At 39.1% G+C, this 19,885-nt stretch overlaps 1 protein-coding gene across 1 annotated transcript; it reads right to left on the reverse strand.

Annotated features, from left to right (window-relative positions):
- Positions 1-11,454: 11,454 nt before the first annotated feature.
- On the reverse strand, positions 11,455-16,470 carry nrsn1l (neurensin 1-like). Its single transcript, XM_035681624.1, has 3 exons — positions 16,411-16,470; positions 15,258-15,410; positions 11,455-13,250 (listed from the first exon to the last, which is right to left on the reverse strand). The coding sequence occupies exons 1-3, from the start codon at positions 16,468-16,470 to the stop codon at positions 12,846-12,848; spliced, it is 618 nt and encodes a 205-aa protein (XP_035537517.1). The 3' UTR covers positions 11,455-12,845.
- Between the last annotated feature and the right edge of the window lie 3,415 nt (positions 16,471-19,885).

A 19,885-nucleotide genomic window follows, 5' to 3' on the forward strand; every position in this document is an offset into this window, starting at 1 on the left:
TGCCTGCTCCACAGAGTGATGTAGGTGTTGAGAAGGGATACATGCTTGTATCAAATTCTTCTGAGTCACTTTCCATGTTTTCAGAGTCCAACCTGCTCACTTTTGAACATCCCTCCTCCATGTTATATCCAAACATGTTTTTTTTAAGCATCAAATGTCAGAAGCAAGACACTAAAAAAAATATTTCCTAGAAAAAGGAATAAGTACCCTGCTGTTTGTGTCACAGTGATTCTACTATTACATATGATTTTGATTTCAGCTAGCAGTGTTAACATGCTCAAGGAATGTGTTTGAAATGTAGAAAAATTACCCATGTTGACAACCCTTTCAACTCACCCATTTAAAATGGTATCCAAGTAAAAAGAAGTTGAAAATTGATATATGCATGCGTCTGCTGTCTGAATAGGCCACTGCATGTTGATGATCAAGGGGTTGAACACATACAAGTATAATTTATCCTTTCTATTTTCCCCTATATGTTGCATATATGTGGCATTGAAACATGCACTTGATCGAGAAACCTTCACAATAAAAGACACTGTGCTGTATTAGCCATTGAGACGAGCAGGGAGGCAACACTTCAGTTCAGAGATGGAGAGATGTAAAAGAGAGCGTGATTGTGGCTGAAAGGTTCAAGGCGAGTACCAAGAAAATAAATCAGAACTTGGCTGATGCGATTGTCAGTGTGCAAACAGGATGTAGAGCCTATCAGGTAGAACAGCCTGTGAGCAACATCAGAGAGCAGCTTTCAATAGAGGAGTCACACTAGGACAAGGACCATTACAGTGATAACTAATGTTATAAATGGAGATGGGACACTACGGGCCTAGATATAAAGACCTAGAGTGAGGTTGCTGAGGAGGCAAACCTTTTTTCATGTTTTCATCCATTTACTACAAATCATGAATTCTTTACATTACTGTAGATTTATGTTCTTTATCAAGTACATCATCATCATCATCATCACTGTCGGCAAGTGCTTGCTTACGGGGGGAATTGTTGGGTCTCTGTATGTAATTTTATAAGGACTACGGTCTAGACCTGCTCTATATTAAGTGCCCTAACTTCTCTCATGATTTGGTGCTATACAAATAAAACGGAATTGAAAAATTAAAATCAATTCTGATGAACACTTAATGCAGTTAAATTGCTTTAATATTATTAGAACTTTGTAAAAAAACCTCACATTTAAAGATGATATATATCCAGGTTATAAATTGAAACCTGAAACACTAGAGCACCAGAATCTCAGACCAAAACAAGGGGTGCTACAGCTGATGAGACTCCATTGAAAAAACAGTAATTTAACCCAGCAGATCGTAAAACACACTTAAAACTGGACAGAAACAAAAGCAAACTCAACAAAAGCCTCTTAGTTTGTCTTTCCAAGAAGACAACGGGCTGCTATGGATGGCATGTAACGTTACTTGGGTACAAATGCGCCCATCAAGATAGAATTATTTTTTATGTGTTGTATGGTGTCCTCGAGTGCCCAGAGAGGCGCCTTTAAATAAAATGTATTATTATTTTTATTATTAAACACTAACTTGTGCTTGTTTGTCACCACTGACAGGCTCAGATTGGTGATATATTGATCGCAAAGCAACATACAAGTCTGACCTTTACCTTTTTTTGTCTGATATGTCCTTGGATCCAAAGAGCACCCGTTTTTGATGACTGTTTTTGTGAAGTAGCAGTCCTTAGCTATTATTACAGTGCCTTGCGAAAGTATTCGGCCCCCTTGAACTTTTCAACCTTTTGCCACATTTCAGGCTTCAAACATAAAGATATAACATTTTTATTTTTTGTGAAGAATCAACAACAAGTGGGACACAATTGTGAAGTGGAACGAAATCATTGGATTTTTGAAACTTTTAACGAATAAAAAAATGAAAGTGGGGCGTGCAAAATTATTCGGCCCCCCTTGCGTTAATACTTTGTAGAGCCACCTTTGCTGCGATTACAGCTGCAAGTCGATCTGGTGGTATTCTCTATCAGTTTTGCACATCGAGAGGACTGAAATTCTTGCCCATTCTTCCCTTGCAAAACAGCTCCGAGCTCAGGGGTTGGATGAGAGCGTTTGTGAAAAGCAGGTTTTCAGCTCTTTCCACAGATTCTCGATTGGATTCAGGTCTGGACTTTGACCCTTGGCCATTCTAACACCTGGATACGTTTTATTTGTGAACCATTCTTTGGTAAGATTTTGCTGCTATGTTTGGGATCATTGTCTTGTTGGAAGATAAATTCTCCGTCCCAGTTTCAGAGTCTTTTTGCAGACTCCAACAGGTTTTCATCCAGAATGGTCCTTATTTGGCTGCATCATCTTCCTCTCAATTTTAACCATCTTCCCTGTCCTGCTTGAAGAAAAGCAGGCCAAAACCATGATGTGCCACCACCATGTTTTGAACGTGGGGATGGTGTGTTGAGGGTGATGAGCTGTGTTGCTTTTACGCCAAGACATATCGTTTTGCATTGTGGGCAAAAGTTCGATTTTGGTTTCATCTGACCAGAGCACCTTTTCTCCAATGTTGGTGTGTTTCCAGGTGGGCTTTGGCAAAACTTTAGACGAGATTTTTATGGATATCTTTGAGAAATGGACTTTCTTCTTGCCACTCTTCCATAAAAGCCAGATTTGTGCAGTGTATCGACTGATTGTTTCTATGGACAGACTCCTCCCACCTCAAGCTGTAGTTCTCTGCAGTTCATCCAGAGTGACAATGGGCTCTTGCTCTGCGATCTCTGATCAGTCTTCTCTTGTTCCTGAGCTGAAGTTCTAGAGGACGGCCAGGTCTTGGTAGATTTGCGTGGTCTGTACTCCCTTCCCATTTCAAAATGATCGCTTCACAGTGCTCCTTGGGATTTTAAGAGCTTGGGAAATCTTTTTGTATCAAATCCGGCTTTAAACTTCTCCACAACAGTATTATGGACCTGCCTGGTGTGTTCCTTGGTCTTCATATGCTCTCCTGCTTCACAGAACCGAGACTTATCACAGAGCAGGTTGCATTTATACCAGAGACTGTGATTACACACAGGTGATTCTATTTTATCACCATCAGTCATTTAGACAACATTGGATCATTCAGAGATCCTCGCTGAACTTCTGGGTGAGTTTGCTGCACTGAAAGAAGGGCCAAATAATTTTTGCACGCACACTTTTCAGCTTTTATTTTGCTAAAAAGTTAAATATCCAATAGATTTCGTTCCACTTCACAATTGTGTCCCACTTGTTGGTGATTCTTCACAAAAAATAAAAATTTTATATCTTTATGTTTGAAGCCTGAAATGTGTCAAAAGGTTGAAAAGTTCAAGGGGGCCGAATACTTTCGCAAGGCACTGTACTATTTGCTCCCTCTACAGGCTCAGTGTCTGACAACATTATAGAAAAGATTCCTACAGAAATAGACCTTTTGTACTCAACTATATATTGCTGGCCTTAAGGTATTTTCTTTGATAGGATAAAACTAGCGATACTGTATTCTATATTTATAACAAATACAGACCATAAGCAACCGAGTGTCTGTCTCAATACTGAAATTCTGACTTCTCCATCCTGTCTCTGGCACCCTGCCCCAAGCTCATAGGTTCCTACTGAAAATGTAAATCTTGGCAAATAGATGATATTTATTTTAATTTAATTTAAACATGTGTAAGTAGTTTCCTAAAGCCGCTGGGCACTGCAGATTTGTAACAAATTTTACTCGAACTGCGTCTATTTGTTGGGGACTATTTTCAGCTGCGAGCTGATACATGTTTAGTGAATATTTACAGCAGCAGGATGGTGTCTGTGGGATTGAACAAAAATAAGCTACAGTGCTTATCCTCATGGTAATAAAGGAACATGTCACAGACAGTTTAGCTCATTGATGTTTGATGTTTTTTTTTTTTAGATGGATTTTTGTTTTGTTTTTACACAGTGGAGCTATATGAGAATAACACAGAGGCTCTGGGTAAGACTGGACAATTCACTGATGGTTTTGATCTTTAATGAGTTTTGCTGACATAGGAAAAAAGTATTGAACATTATCAGACATATTCTTTAGATTAAATTGACTAACTAATCAATACAATAAAATGCCATGTTTCCACAGAAACTATGACGTGGTTTCAAGAATACATCACATATTCTGAATCCATTCTGAAAGGACAATCTTTTTGGTCCATTTAACACAACCTATAGACCAATTTACTAGCTGTTAGGAGATGTGTTGTTGAATTTAGCATTCCTGTTTTTATTGGTAGCTCTTTGCGTCATGCTGTCTTATATTAAGGTTCTTTATCAGGTTTTTACTGACTTGACATCACTGTGAATGTCCTGTATCTTTTCGGTATTGAATATTATAACAGGTATGCAGGTTTTGTAAAGCTGATTAGAAAGCGGATGCAGGTCTAATTTATCACATCCAGTTAGCGGCATCCTATTCCCATCCCGGTGCCAAATGGACAGGTCGTCATTTTGCCTGCAGCAGGCTGTCAGTGGGACTGAGGCCTGTGTGTGGTTGAATATGTTAGTGTGTGAACGTCCATCCTGCCTTCAGCATCAGTCCTTTTCACTGCAGCCATAATTACCACTGTCTGAGGGTAACCAACAGTGGCGGATCTCATTATGCCATGATATGGGTCGCGTCTGCATATACAGGCACACATACACTGCCTATTTACATATGAATGTATCCAGTTTTGCACACACACCCACAAGCAGGCACACAGTCATCTATCCGCCCACACGCACACACACACACACACACAAAAACACAGCATTTACATATAAAAGCGTTAATGTGCGAAACACACGTTACATAGTACACACACACAGCAGCCTATTCATACATGCACCTCACACATATGGGCTACTCATAAATTTAGACACTTCCGTCAGAAGGCCCTCGCCAGCCGACAGGGATATGAACCCAATATAGCATCCCAGAGATAAGCCAGTGACTCTGGAAGCAGAACTAATATTATTTGCACGGTGTCGAACGTTTATCTGGCGCTGCCTGCAAAGTGATGGTTCGGTGTCACTTTTGTTTAATAATGATGTGCCAATAGTAATATGCCTGCTGGCTGGAAACCTATTACAGTTCAAAAGATTATCCAAATACAATCTAATTTGGAATATTGCATTTTGACAGCCTGTGACTGGAGGAGGTGGGATGGTAATGCGATATTTTCTTTCCTTTTTAAAAATTCCAATTAACATTTTTAATGCTCAACAAACCAATGGTGACTGCAAATATGCAGAGGTGTTTGACTGTGCCAAATCTCCTGATGGGTTTCAGACAAAGGAGAGTGAAAAATAACTTTTGCACAATGCAAACTTTTGATTAGGTGAGTGCCGTGTTTGGACTCTTCTGTCAGCTGACTTTAAATTGACATTGTGAAAAAGAGATAATCTTTAAATATAGTGTAGGAGAGGAAACACTGTCACACTGTTATATCCTATAAACACACACACAAAAAAAATCACATTTTACATTCATCATTCTTATCAGGATTGACAGAGTTGCCTTCTGTTGTCACACAAGTGGAGCAATCTTACATAGTACCTACTTTAATATCACATATTTACATTCACAGCTCGTAAATCAGTATTACGCAAATACTGCTCATCGTCATACACTGTTATAACTTGTAAGTCTAAATATAAAGGAGGAAATTAGAGTAATACAACTCAACCGGAGATCTCCACTTATTACACAGCACATTTTTCTTAGGACACAATAATGATCCAAAATGCTACTCACCTCCAATATCACTTTATTAAGAGCTGTCTTTGCATACCTGCAGCCTTGAATTTAGCTACCTTATTATCACCTTCCTCTCATAAATACTTAACCAAGATAGATCAACACAGTAGATGAAATTGTTGAAAAAAGGGACTACTTTTGCTACTTATTAAAATTAAGTTATTAAAATTGAAATTAAAAGTCCACCTAAGATCATCTGACATTGTTATATGTCATCAATATCTAATGTTTAATGTATTCTAGGAGTTATTTTGTGATAAAGTGTTTTAATTTACTTTTTTTTGTTCATATTCACTTCCCCTCAACTTCTCTCATCTACAGTACATTCTCAGTTTGCTTTCCGATGAATGACTTTTGACAACCACCAGAGAAGCAGTGAGTTGTTGCTTTAATATTTATATCGGTACAGTGGAATTATAAGGCTTCATCTGACTTTGAAGGTTTTAAGATCTTGAGTGTTGAATTTTTAATTTTCAGTATCCATAAATTTGCCCTACTGTGTATCGTCATACAATATGTAATTTTTCTTGTTACGTCATGTATCTGTGTCAGTTGTCAGATGTCCTATAAAATGGAAGTGCAGTGGTAAACATCTGGTAAAAATTATAAACTTGTCACATTATGCACACATTTTCTGTTCACGGGTTTGTTGTTCAGCTTAAGGCCCTATACCTAGCAATGGCAGACAACAACATTTGTATGAAACAAACAGTGATCAATTAGTAAGTAATAGATTGACAGAATTTTAATTACACAAACACAAATCAGTGAATCTATAAAAAAATGAAAAAAATCTATCACAAAAACAAAACGAACTAACTAAAAGTTCACACTAGCAGCTCTTTAAGGCTGTACTGTACTACAGCAGTGCTTTAACCTAATGCTAATTAGTATGCTAACATTAGCACAATGGAGACTGTTCAAAACGAGCATCACTCCTTTTAGCTAAGGCCCCAAAACAACGGATACTATGTTCAAGTGACAAAGACCTCCAGCGGCTTTAGTAGTTATGACTTTGGTTCATCTTGAGTAAAGCAGGAAGTAGGTGACAGTCCACAGAGGGAGGTGTCCAGGCTGGATGGATCACAAAAATCATTAGAATCCATCTTCTTGGCACCATGGATAGCCACACCAAATTTCATGCCAATCCATCCAATAATTGTCAGTCAGATATTTCAGTCTAAATCACAGCAGTGGACCGACTGTCAGACTGATATTGCCATCCCTTGTCAAACATTCAAAACACTGTCTTGTCAATTTTAATTTAATACAAAGTAATTGCTTTACTACTACTTAATTTTATAAATAGCCACAAAGATGATTTGGTTTAACCCCAACACTGCTCAGGTTGTCAAGTAATCAACATTAATTTGCTATAAATTAAGTTAATGTTTGTTTTCTCAATGCATTATTCAGGATTCTTAATGCGGATCAAACTTAATGTTTAAACACTTAATGAACAAGTTCAATAATAGATAATTTTTTATAGCTGACAATTTCTCTAAAATGAGCCTTACACTCTACATTTGTAAACAAACAGTCTGATTGGAAGATGTATCATCTATAAATATATCATCACTTCTTTTTCTTCTTAGCGGATTTTCTTTTTTCTTTTCGATGTGGGAGGATGTGCTTCCTGCAATAAGACTTTTGGCTGACGAAACAGGGTGTTGGTCTGCCCACCAGATCTTGTTTCATCTTCGGAGCCCCTAACATCGACTAAGCAAAGGCTGATTGGTTGTGGGATGTAGAGATCTTAATTTTGAATGTGCAGAGTGTACATCTGAGGGCTGATACTGTCTAAAATGGTACACGTTGTACTTTACTGGAAGAACTCTTACAGTAAAATGGTACTGGAGAGACATTCACTAACATGACTTTCTCCATATTACTATGCATACTGTCAGCTTCCTTCACACGTACAGTATGTGGCCTGCAGTTGAGTATTTCATGGTGATAGACTATATTGGCTGTACGGATAAGATTTTGCCCATTGCAAATGCTTAAATTGAGTTGTGGTTGCAAAGGAAAATAACATCTCTTCATGTCCTGATGCGCGAGACATCAGCAGGGTCAACCATAACCATTTCTAGAATTCTGATGAGTTCATTGGCAATGTGATTGCCTGCTGTTGCTTCACTTGTAATGGAGCTGTGTGCATGTTTAGTTCTTTTAAATGAAAATGCTAATTTTAGCCTGAAGGCATGTGATGACAAATGAGAGTGATGGTGAGGCTGTCTGTGCTATCCCTGCCTCTCTTCTTTTATGTCTTTTTCCCCCTCTAGCACATCATTTCCTGTCCAACTTTTATGTTCTTCTCAATGGTCACATCTGCCTGACATTGACTTTTAAATAAACAAATTTACATCTTTCACTGAAATTTCAATATTCTGCTTTTGTGTTTTTGCTCTGTAGAATTAAGTGTTTAAGACCATTTCCATTGGACCAAATGTGGATGGTTACTCCTTAGTTGCTCCCCAAATGAATCCAAGCTACACAAGATTTTAAGGGAAGCACATATAATCCATGCAAGAAGTGCGCAGAACACACACGAGCAGATACAGATCACTGATATATCGAGAGACACATAAATGCACAAGGCAACAGATGCCATTGTAAGTATGGTAATAAGAAAGTAGCATGGGGAGGGGGAGGTGGGAGAGAGCAACAGCAGCGAGTAGCAGGTAAGAGCAGGCAGTAAACAGAAACAACAGCCGTATGAATGACTGTCGGAAGATAAACACCATCTCATCGACTTGTGAGAGTGTGATTGGTGATTGTCAGATCTGCTTGAAGTCTACTTTATGCTCCATTTTTGTTGCACAGCAACAGGAAATTCCCAAAATACAATCTAATGTGATTTCTGCGGGCTTGTGACTTAATTGAAAAACAGAGTGAGCACATAGAGCTGTGATTGGATGATAAAAACAACATGTCGGGTCTAAGCAAATATTTCAGTTTTGTATCTTTTCTTACTATTTGAACAGTGTTTCTTTGTATTACATCAAACATATATTTATAAAATACGCTGTGATTTCAATTGCTTGAAGCCTGCCATACTGGTGTCAAAATCATTACTTGTTTGCTTTTTCCAGGACCAATAGAATAACATTTCTCCATCTTTTGATTGTCACACTTTTTTTTCTACTACTAATTAGCAATTAGTATACATTTTTGCATGCTAACATGCTAAACTAGGAGGGTGAACATGGGAACATTCCTGAGAAATACTGGCCGATGTCCCATCTGCTAACATGGAGGGGGTGAGGTTTATAACCTGTACTGCAGCCAAACATCAGGGGGCGATTGACGATGTTCTGGCTTCACCTTTGGAGAGCTGTAATCTTCATATACAGTCACTTGAGTCTATAAGTAGCCTTGCACTTGGCTATAAAATATAAAATGAACACTTTTTTTTCATACACAACATGCCCTGTGACTGCAGTGTAGTCTGCCACTGGTGTAAAAATCTTTATCTCAGAAAAAAACACACAATTTCAGCTTTTTGATTATTTTTCTGCTACTGACCTTTATTGTGGCTCTGCTGTAAATATGCCAACAAGGTGTCACATCGTCATCATGGGAATAGGAAAAATGCATCACCAAACAAGTTAAGCCAACACAGCTGTTATTTACACAGTGTTTAAGTTTCACTTTCCTTAAAAATCGGTTGCCAAACACATTTTGACTCCATGAGTGTATTGAAAAATCACATTATTGCAGCTTCTACCTTGATGCTTTTGTGTGATGTGTTTTTATGTTTTTTATTGCTTAATAATAATCTTTTGTCTTTTTTTTTCTCAGCCCTTTTTATAAAGATTGTGTATCTCAGTCAAGCTTTCCTGGTCAAATAATGACTGAATTAAAAATAATATATATACATATATATATATATATGTATATATATTATGGACTGATTTATTTTTTCCCACAACTGGCAACGGATCCATTTTTGTCCAAAGAGTACCAAACCCAACACGCTGGCTGAGAGACATTCCAGCTTCCTGTCTGTTTTCCACAGCAGATGAGATGTTACAGTATCATATCAGTGCAGCAGACTCCCAGGCACCCAGAGATACAGCACCCACACACACAAACACACTCACTGGGATGGATGGGTCTGCCAATCAGCCGAGCAGACTGCAGCCCAATCGTCGGCTGTGTGCTTCTCTCCCACAACAGTGTGACTCACACTCTTTGCAGTCAGTGGAGCGTATCAGCCTCCATCTTCACAGGAAGCACTGCCTCGGCTCCCACTTTTCTATCTCATTATGCACTTACATACACTTGCTAATAAACCCAGTATGCTCAAATCAGCCATGCAAACATGCGCTCAAAGTGTGCGAGGTCGTTGTCAACAAGGACAGAAAATAGTTCAGGTGATGGCATATGCAGGCATGATGTGTTACTGATTTTGCCAGCGGAATAATTGAAAGAAACGCAAGTTACGTTTGTCTGCATTATGTTGGAAGTCTTCTTTCTAATAGTCTAATTAATTGTAGTTTTTAGGATGTTTTTTAGGGGTGACCTTAAACAAATAAACAAATAATGATGTTAATTATCATGATTTATAATCAAAAATAATTGTTTACTGCAAAGGTCATGGGAACCTCCAGTGTAAGAGAGCTTGATATCCATCATCCACTTGATATGGGTATAAGTCAAAAAATAACACACTGTTTATTCAAAGGTAAACGTAACACAACAATGATCTCGAGGACAAGTTGTGACCTAGAGCAACTTCTCAGAGGTAGAGCGGGTCGTCCCCCAATTGGAAGGTTGTTGGTTCGATCCCCGGCTCCTCCTGGCACGTGTCGAAGTATCCTTGAGCAAGATACTGAACCCAAATTTGCTCCTGATGCATAGTCATCAGTGTGTGAATGCTGTATGAATGTGTTAGTTTCTGTTCGGATGGACCTTTGCCATCGCTGTGTGAATGTGTGTGAAAGGGAATGTGGGCACGTAGTGTAAAAGCGCTTTTGAGTGGTCGGAAGACTAGAAAGGCGCTATACAAGTACAGGTCCATTTACCATTTACCATTTACATATGTACTGTCTAAATTAGTCAACGTTAGGTGTCCCTCCTGTTGGTGTGTGACTTGGGAGACTGTGAGCTGTGACTCATCTCAGACATAAACACACCTCTCTCTCACATACCCACAGCTACACCTCACATGCCACATCTCACAGGCAAATTATATGAATACATTCTACACTGTACATGTAGTACTCACCTGGCAATTATTGTTAATTGTTCATTGTGTATTACTGTTAGGTCTGCACCTTTTGATGTAAGTAGTTTAAGTAAAAGTACAACATTGTTGGCTTTACATGGCATGTCCCAAAACCAAGTTAAGTTTGCGTAGTTCTTTAGAAACTAACTAACTAAAGGTCCGGTGTGTAACCTTTAGTAGGAGCTATTGGCAGAGTATAATATTCATAGGTGTGTTTACATTAGTGTATAATCACCTGAATATAGGAATAGCTATGTTTTTGTCACCTTCGAATGAGCCTTTTAAACAGAAGTCACAGGTCATCTTACATGGAGGCTTCAGTGTTGAACTGCCATGTTTCTGCAGTAGCCCAGAACAAACAAACCTTATTATCAGTTTAAAATATATTCTTGCCACGGTGGAAGAGATTGATAAAATGGAACCAAACACTAACAACACATTTAGGTATGCAGATCACAACTTTATTTTGGTCGTTATTCTAGTAATTCTAGCGACACTTTATCCTCATTTCATTCCATTATCTTTATCATAGTCAATAACACAACAAAACAATGAAACATCAATAATAACATCCAGTGGAATCAGTGCAGTTAAACAATCAGGACATCATAATAACTCTACTTCTACATTTTTTTTTCCAACTTGTACTCTGTATTATTCAAACTTACTAATTTAACTAAACTGGAGGACCTGATCAAACAAGTGGCCTCTAAGGTGCCAGTGCAAATTCCTCACCTCAGAGCTTCACCACTTACTCATTACTACTGTGTATGACTGTAAACAGAAAATCTGATTGGTGTGAAAATAAAGCGAGGGGAAGTGCTGGGCCAATGAGAAAAGAGTCTTTGTTCGGAGTTGAAAATAGAGCACTTGAAGCCCAACTGTTGCCTGGAGACACAGATTGCAGGCAATTAAGGAGCCAGATTACAGTGGGGAGAAAATAGGTGATATTGTCAATGGAGCACGAATTTGTGCATGTGTGTGGGTGTGAGGGTGAGCAGATGAGTGCAAGTGCATGTGACTGTACATGTGTTGAACACGGCAGGCTGAGCATTACTGGAGATATGTGAAAATGTAGATACAGAATTAATGTTAGTTAATGATTATCTCTATGCTTAACATCTTCTGCATGTGAGCACCTTACTGAGTGTCCAGTGATCTGTGTATGTGAATGGAAACATGTGTTTTCTCATGATTTATGCAATATGAACACCATGTCTAACTACCTGGAAATCTGGTACCACTACTATTTAAAAAAATAATTGCTAAAAATATTGAGCAAAAATACAACAAAGTGGGAGGTAAAAACACATTATTTTATACCATCAGTCACTGAGATTCTGGTCTCTTTAAGTGTAGAGGTGGACATTACTTACTGTATTTTTAAAATACAAACACTAGTGCACTGCATAAACACAGTCTATGGTCAACAACTACATCCCTATCCTGCAGTACAAGATGTTTGCACAAGGTCTGTAGTTTCTGTGGAGTCTTGGGGCCTCATTTATGCATTTTAATTTGGAGTTTTCATTCAGATCAAGTTGTGCTTTTAAATCCTGAGAGGTGTTTTAAGAACCTTGTCTATGACCTGAGTGGAAATAGATGGAACTGGAACATTGGTTATGTAGTGACTACCCAGCTGTGCTCTCCAAGAGCTGCTCTCTATTTTCTCTCTACTGTCTGATTCCATGGGTCTATGTAATTTATGTAAGATCCAGGTCAGAAAACAACCTCCATTTGAACAATTTGCATGCTAAAATAACGCTTGTTTCCTTCAAAAACAGATAAAAAAACAATTAGGCCAGGTAAATGAGGCCCCAGGACAAAAACATAAGCCTGTTCACCATGTAGCTCAGCAGGGATCGTTTTTAAGAAGTAGGCTGCACATTTTCCACTTTCGACAATGTGACTGGTATCTTCCTCTCCTCTATACCTAGCGGCTTAGTGACCACATCCCCTGGATATCTCCACTTTGACCCTGGCTCTACTCTCCGTTCCCCTTCCCCTGGTCTGTGGAACAGCCTCTCTTTGAAGTTGGCCCTGGGCAGGATCCAAACAATGACCCCCATTGTTGCCAGTGCCGAGCCGAGACAGGAGAGCCCGATCCCGGCCGCAGTGCTGAGGTGCAGCCCCCTGTTGAAGCTCACGGCTTGCGTGTCCACGAAGAACAAGTCTCCCTCTCCGAACGACTCAATTTTATGGGGAGTGGAGTAGCCGACTGACAGGCTGGCAATACCTGCAGTCAGGATCAGGAGACCCAGGGCCATGGACACCTAGAGGGAGACAAAGATAGAAACCTGCAGTGGTAATTTGTGCAGCCCTGGTTCTTTTTTTCTATAGGTGGTAATCTTTCCTCAGTGCTCTGCACTTGTTGGTAAAGGTCATTTTGTTGTTTGTGATGCAGAAAAAAATCCACATTTCCAAATGAGCAGGGGGCTTACATTCAATCCCTCACCTTTACAAATACCACTATAACACTGCTTGCAGTTCATCATGCAGAGACAGAGAATTTGAAATGCACTGTATGCACTGTGTATGTCAGAGAGGGTTTTTAAGACAAAGCAGTGACAAGGACAACAGTGCATTAGAAATCTGGCATCTAATTGTCTCAAAATAAGGAAAAATAATAAATGACAGCTTTACTAGAATTGATTCTTTATGGTTTTTTGAAATGGGGGTGCAGTAAAGGCTTTTACAATCACAGAAACCTCAAAATAGCCCTTAATCAATTGCATTGATTGATGCAGTTACCAAAGGGACTAATAATGGATCCAGTTCAAGTCAGTCAGTCATAGTAATATCATTATAGTTACAATACAAGGGTTGTAGTGAGGCACTGATCAGAGGAAGTAGAGCTGCGAGAAGGGGAATAGTGTTGCACACTCTGGCTCCATATCTATTTTTTCTAAATAAAACAGGAATAATATTACTATTATCACTACCACTTAAGTTATTGTGTAGCAACTATAGGACTGGCAGACCACCAGATCTACCGCCATTGCCTGGGTTTGAGGACAGGACCTTGTTCCACTTTTTCTCTGTGTGTAATGGTTGGAGCCCAGTAGCTCCTCAGGCTGCCCTCACATCTGTTCCCAGTCATAGACATTATCTCCCCACTCTCAAGAGCAGCATGAGAGAGGAGTTGGACAGCTGTGCTCCTGAAGCTGTGATTGGTGTATCTCCTTTGAAAGCCTGTCTGCCTGGCTGATTCGGGGTAACGTTTGCCTAAGATTGTGTCCCATCAGCTCACAAGAGTATCACACTGCTTATCTGTTCACTAGCTGTTGGTCTTTTTTTGAGTTGGTGAAGGTAAAAAGCTTTAGCGTCAGGAGGTCAAAGGGATAAACGCTTTTTAAAATTTGGATTTTTTGCATTTTGGATCGTCAGGCTCAGTAAAGATGCATCTCCTGTAATTTTCTCTGTATCATGGACAGAGAAATCCGTAGCTGAGATGGGGGCGTGGTGCTGGCTGATGTCTTTCACGTTTTTCTGCTATTCAGAAATAACAGACAGCATAATGGCGTAATTGACCAATCAGAATCGAGTGTAATAAAAGGAAGTTGCTTCACCTCCTGAGCCTCACTTAGCAGTTCAGGAATGATATGATAAAATGCTATTTCAAAAGCTTGTAAATGGGAAACATGGGCTGGACTGAATAGCATAAAATACACTTATGGCACATGAGCCACTGACTGTAATATATCAATGAACAGTTGAATTAATTTTGCTTACGTTTCAAACAAACCTGCAAAGCAACATGTATCCCTTCCTCTGTGCCTGTAGGATTTCTCATGGGACATAACAGATACCAGTGGTGTCATATCAATCAGTGACTGATATTTATTATATAAAATAAAGAGTATGTATAACAAGAGTAGGACTGATTAAGGAACATATACAATATGTTTTGCTACCTAATAATCCAAGAAATGCCAGAGAGACTGAAAACATAGAGACAACAACAGACACAATGATAACTACAAGGTCTGATATGCATTTCATGGATTTTTCATTTTTTATGTTCCCATGTTAAACTTTATAGTTGATGATGTCCTGATTAACTTTCATGTTTTAAAATGAAATAAGTTATATTTTAGTATGGCTTGATTAGAAAAACTGATTTGCTGAAATGTTTGTAAATTGTACTTTCCTGTCCTGCTTCTGCTTTTGGCCAGTAAAGTCATTGAGTTGAATATAAAGTTGAATAATGAGAGGTTTTAAGACCCAGGAACAGAGATGAACTGATGGTGCATAATTTAAACAGACTGTAGTTCTTATACCTTCCACACAGCTGAGTTCCACCACAGGGTTGATCTCCGGCTCTGGACAAATCCTCCATCCTCCGGGTCTCTCTCCCACATGGAGGACGAGCACTCCTCATAGAAGTGGTGCAGATAGGAACGAACCCCAAACTGAAGACAGCTAGAACCCGTCTGCAAGGATGTTGTAACCCAGTTAGACCAAATTACACGGGAGAACAAAAGTCCTCAGCAATTTCTTTTGCCTGCATTTCTCTTTCACGTCTGAACTAAGCATAGTTAGCACTTAAGATTATAGCCCAAAAAATACAGTGCAAGAAATTTGTACATATGGGGTATCAATGAAATACTTCCTGGGTTACTATACCGAGTACAAGGTAAAAGACAGCGGGGGGGAATAAGGGAGTAACAACTTTGTGTTTTAGAGGGACTGTTACATTAATGCTATTACTGGCTAACAAGACAGAAAAAATGGAGAAAACAAACTTACAGAGTGGTTTGGTATGTGTCTAAGTTAATCAACTACACTTAGTGTTGTTCTGAAAAACTCTTCTAACCCTCCGGGTGAAAGAAAAATCCGTTTTGCTAGATACTGCTAATTTCCGAATTCAAACTAAGATGTTAGCCTGTTGCTACCTGGATAGGGTTGGGTTAAAAATCATTTTTATCATGCAGAAGAATATCCAGATTTTCAGAAACATCTTTGAGGATCCTGGAGATACCTTCAGAAAAGCTTTTATAACCCATGTTACTGCACTACCAGCTCAACTATGGGGTCTGTGAAACTCTGCCCTCTGTAGTGCCGGTCTTTGGTTTGTCCATTCTGGGCTACTATAGAAACATGGCGGTTCAACACGGCAGCCTTCAAAATTGTTGCACACTGGATCTTTAAGTGATGGCTCAGTGCCTCCAGGACAAAGCATTGTAAATGTGGGCTGTAAAACAAAGCCCTTTTAAATTCTGTTTACAGTGTAGATTCCAGTTAGTATTTCATTGTTGCCCTGTATGTACAAAATAATGAATGTATGTAATTAATTTTGCGGGTTGAATCTAAATTGTTACCAAAGCGTATTAGATGTCCTCTGTACATCTGCCTAATGTTGATCATAAGACGCTTAGCTGCAATAAAATCAAATAAAACTCGATCATCACCCAGGGGGAAATTGAAGCTCACCTCACTCCCGGAGGATTCTCCTCCTGAGCCAGAGACACAGGCCTCAGAGCACAGCGCCATCACACCTCACACACCTTGTACACCTACAGTAAAAGACACAGATACATACACTGGGTGATGTGTATTCAGAGTCCTGCACAGATTGATGTGTGTACGTGTCAGCTGCCAGGCTCTTGTATCACAGACGCTGTTTATCTGCTGAATATGGATCTCCCTTAATAAAAGCCTCCCTCTCTTCAAAGGCTGCTTATAAATCTCGGCCTGAGTCGTCAGGTTGCCCCAGTTATTGTTGCTGCATGTGAACGATTGACGGCTACCGTGGCCCTGAGGTGGCTCTATTACCACCCACGGATGAGTCACACATATGAGAGTGCGTGCACTCTCTATTCTTCCTCATACACATATGCACACATGTCCCTCTGTTGTTATTCCACTGAGGCGGTTTGATTGATTTCTTTCATTCCCTGCCTTCAAACTGTTTCTCTTCGCAGCCACACATGCCTGCTCTCAGCCTGTGCTAGACAGGAAGTTTAACCTGACTGCAATTTGAAACATAACCCTGAGAAACAAATCAGTAATCACCAGAGGAGAACATCCTGCTCTGGTAATGTTCCAAGGCCAACATCTTCAAACTGACAGGATGACTTACCAAACTCTGTACAATTAAACAAGCTTTTTGTGACTCCATGTGAGTTGTGTTTACAAGCCCTGGTCTTCTTGTAACAGGAAATTATGGGGATATAAACACAACTAATACAAAAAGGTAAGAAAGTAAACTTCCTGTGCCAAGAGAAGAACCTGTGTGTAATAGCAGCAAGCTAAAGAAAAGCTTATTCAGACAGATAGACAAAATATCAATTTTTTTTTATTTCAATTGGCTTTAACTACCTACTGCAGTTTGTGCTTTTACCTTATTGAGTAAAGCTTTTATAAACAGCATTTATAAAACAAATTCCATTATCTTTTGAAAACATTGCTGAATGTGGCCAGACTTCCTCAAATTAAAATCTAATATCTATTATAGTGCTGACATCCCATATTATTTAATCTGGCTTTGTTTTCCATATAAAGGAAAATATCTGACCTTTTTGGTTTTATTCATGCTGAATGTCAACACAATTATAAGAACAAATTCTCAAGAAAATGATGTTAAAACTTCACATGACCTAATTTCTAATGATGCGTTTAAATGAATGTCTGGAACATGGATTAGTGACTCCTATTCGTTACTTGAGTATTTCAATTTGATACTAATTTGTACTTATTTAGGAAAATACTGTCCACTCCACATTTATCAGCTTTAGTTACTGGTTACTTCTTACAGAACGAATGAATACTTACAAAATATTCTGCATTATAACAGATTAAACCTCCCAAGAATGCAGTAGCTGTGGTCCTTTTACTTGCAAATAAGTCATTTTATATTATTGTCTTACTCTTAAGTAAAGGATCTAAATGCTTCTCTCACCAATAAATGACTCACAGTATATTACCATTATCATGATGAGGAATGAGTTTGTATGCTACCAACACATCTTAGAGCTGGTCATGACTGACTTGTTTTTCTTTGATATGCCTTACAGTTACTAAATGCATGCAAAAAAAAAAACAAAAAAAACAACAACAACTGCTAGAACCAGGTTTTGGTTTGACCATTCTGGGCTACTGTAGAAACATGGTGGTTTATCATGGCGGCCTCTACAGAAGGTGACCCATGGCATCTGTAGATAAAAACAGCTCATTCTGAGGTAACAAAAACAATTCTTATTTTCAGGTGAATACACATTAATGAAAACATACCTATGAATAATTATATTCCATTTCTGCCAATAGTCCTAGCCTAAATGTTACACACTGGACCTTTTGGTTAAGCATCTGAGTACTTCTTCCACGATAGCTGTTTAATATGCAAATAAGCTTTTAAATAAATACGTGTGGCACTGACTGGTGACTCACAGTATATTATGTGGGTATTATGATGGATTAAGCTGTAAAGTGCCTTACCAAACTCACTGGTCTTCAATACTAATGGGATTATATATTATATATTTTTTCCCATATTGCTTATAAAAGAATTTCTGACTTTATTCCATGACCATGAAACACATCAAACTTCGACTCCTATACTGATCAATGAACAGAGATATCTGAGCTCCAGAGGCTCCTGAAGCAGAGCGCTGTCCATGGTGCTGGTAAGTTCGCCCCAGCTTCCCTCCTGACTAACAGTTAAACCCAGACTGAACCCAGTTTTAAAAACACACAGATTCTAGTATCAGTCTCAGTGGATCCTAAAGCACCCCGAGCATGCAATATGTTTTCTTCACTGCCCCACACTAATGTGGGATATATGATTTCCTATTGCGTCCCTATGCTGTTGGCCTACCGATGAGACAAGATCTGTCGTTTGTTGATACGAGTGGTCGCATCCTTTCCAAACAGACACAATCAAAAGCCATGGTGGTCATTTGAACTCAGCACGGGCAGAAACTAACCGTCGGCACTGGACAACAGTGAGTCATCACGGCCATGCAACACACTTATCTCCATCGCACTTCATCTTCATCTACAGCCCCCCAGTTCTATCCCTTCCACAACCGCAGCCTCCTCTTTTCCCTCCAACAGAGTTAACAACCACAGAAGGGCTCAGTCTTACCCCCTGGCCGGAGTGCTCGCTCTTCTCACTGGGGATCCATGTGCTTTCGGACCGGTTGATCTCCAACGCTGCTGCTGATGTGAATCAGCCGAATGGAAACACTGAGCATGCGTGTAGATGGAGGAATAGCATGTGTAAACTCGAGATAATGTGTGACATCTGTCTGCTAACCCAGAATGACATATCTACATCAAATTCACAGATGATTTAAAGCGTGAGCTCCATACAGTAAGTGGTAAGGTTTCTAATTGTCACTTTTAAATAAACTGACTTTGTTCAATCAATACTATCAACCAGACAACACACAGTTTATTATTTAAAAATATAGCTAAAGACTGTTTTTGCATTTTCAATTCATTTTCAAAACAAGTCATAGCTAATCTTTTTTTTTTTTAAAGTTTTAAGTCTAAGTTTTGTCTTTTATTCCTCAGTTCATCATTATCCACTACACAATGTAGCAATCACAGAAGAACTAAAATACTATAGGAAAAACTTAGAAAACATGTATCTATATACCACAGGAGATTAAAGCATTAGCCACTCAACTTATTATTGGGTACCATTCACTACCTGCCTAAAGGAATACTTAGAGGTGAAAGCCAGATTAAGACTGCCTATATATTTATTGCCGTTCATACAGTCTGTGTATGGAACTGTAGCTGGGATGAGCTGTTTGAACCCCCCCCAGCACATTCGGCACCTGTCTAGATATTTTCCTTTTGTAGCTTGTTTAGTCTGAAGGGCTTTTTGCTGTTTAAGTTGGTTCAAACTTTTCTTGAGTGACCTTTCCTTGACCCATACTAGGGACTAAAAGTCAAACCC

Source organism: Morone saxatilis, unplaced genomic scaffold (assembly GCF_004916995.1).
Source record: "Morone saxatilis isolate NCDOM2014 unplaced genomic scaffold, NCSU_SB_2.0 Contig9, whole genome shotgun sequence".
Lineage (NCBI taxonomy): Eukaryota > Metazoa > Chordata > Actinopteri > Moronidae > Morone > Morone saxatilis.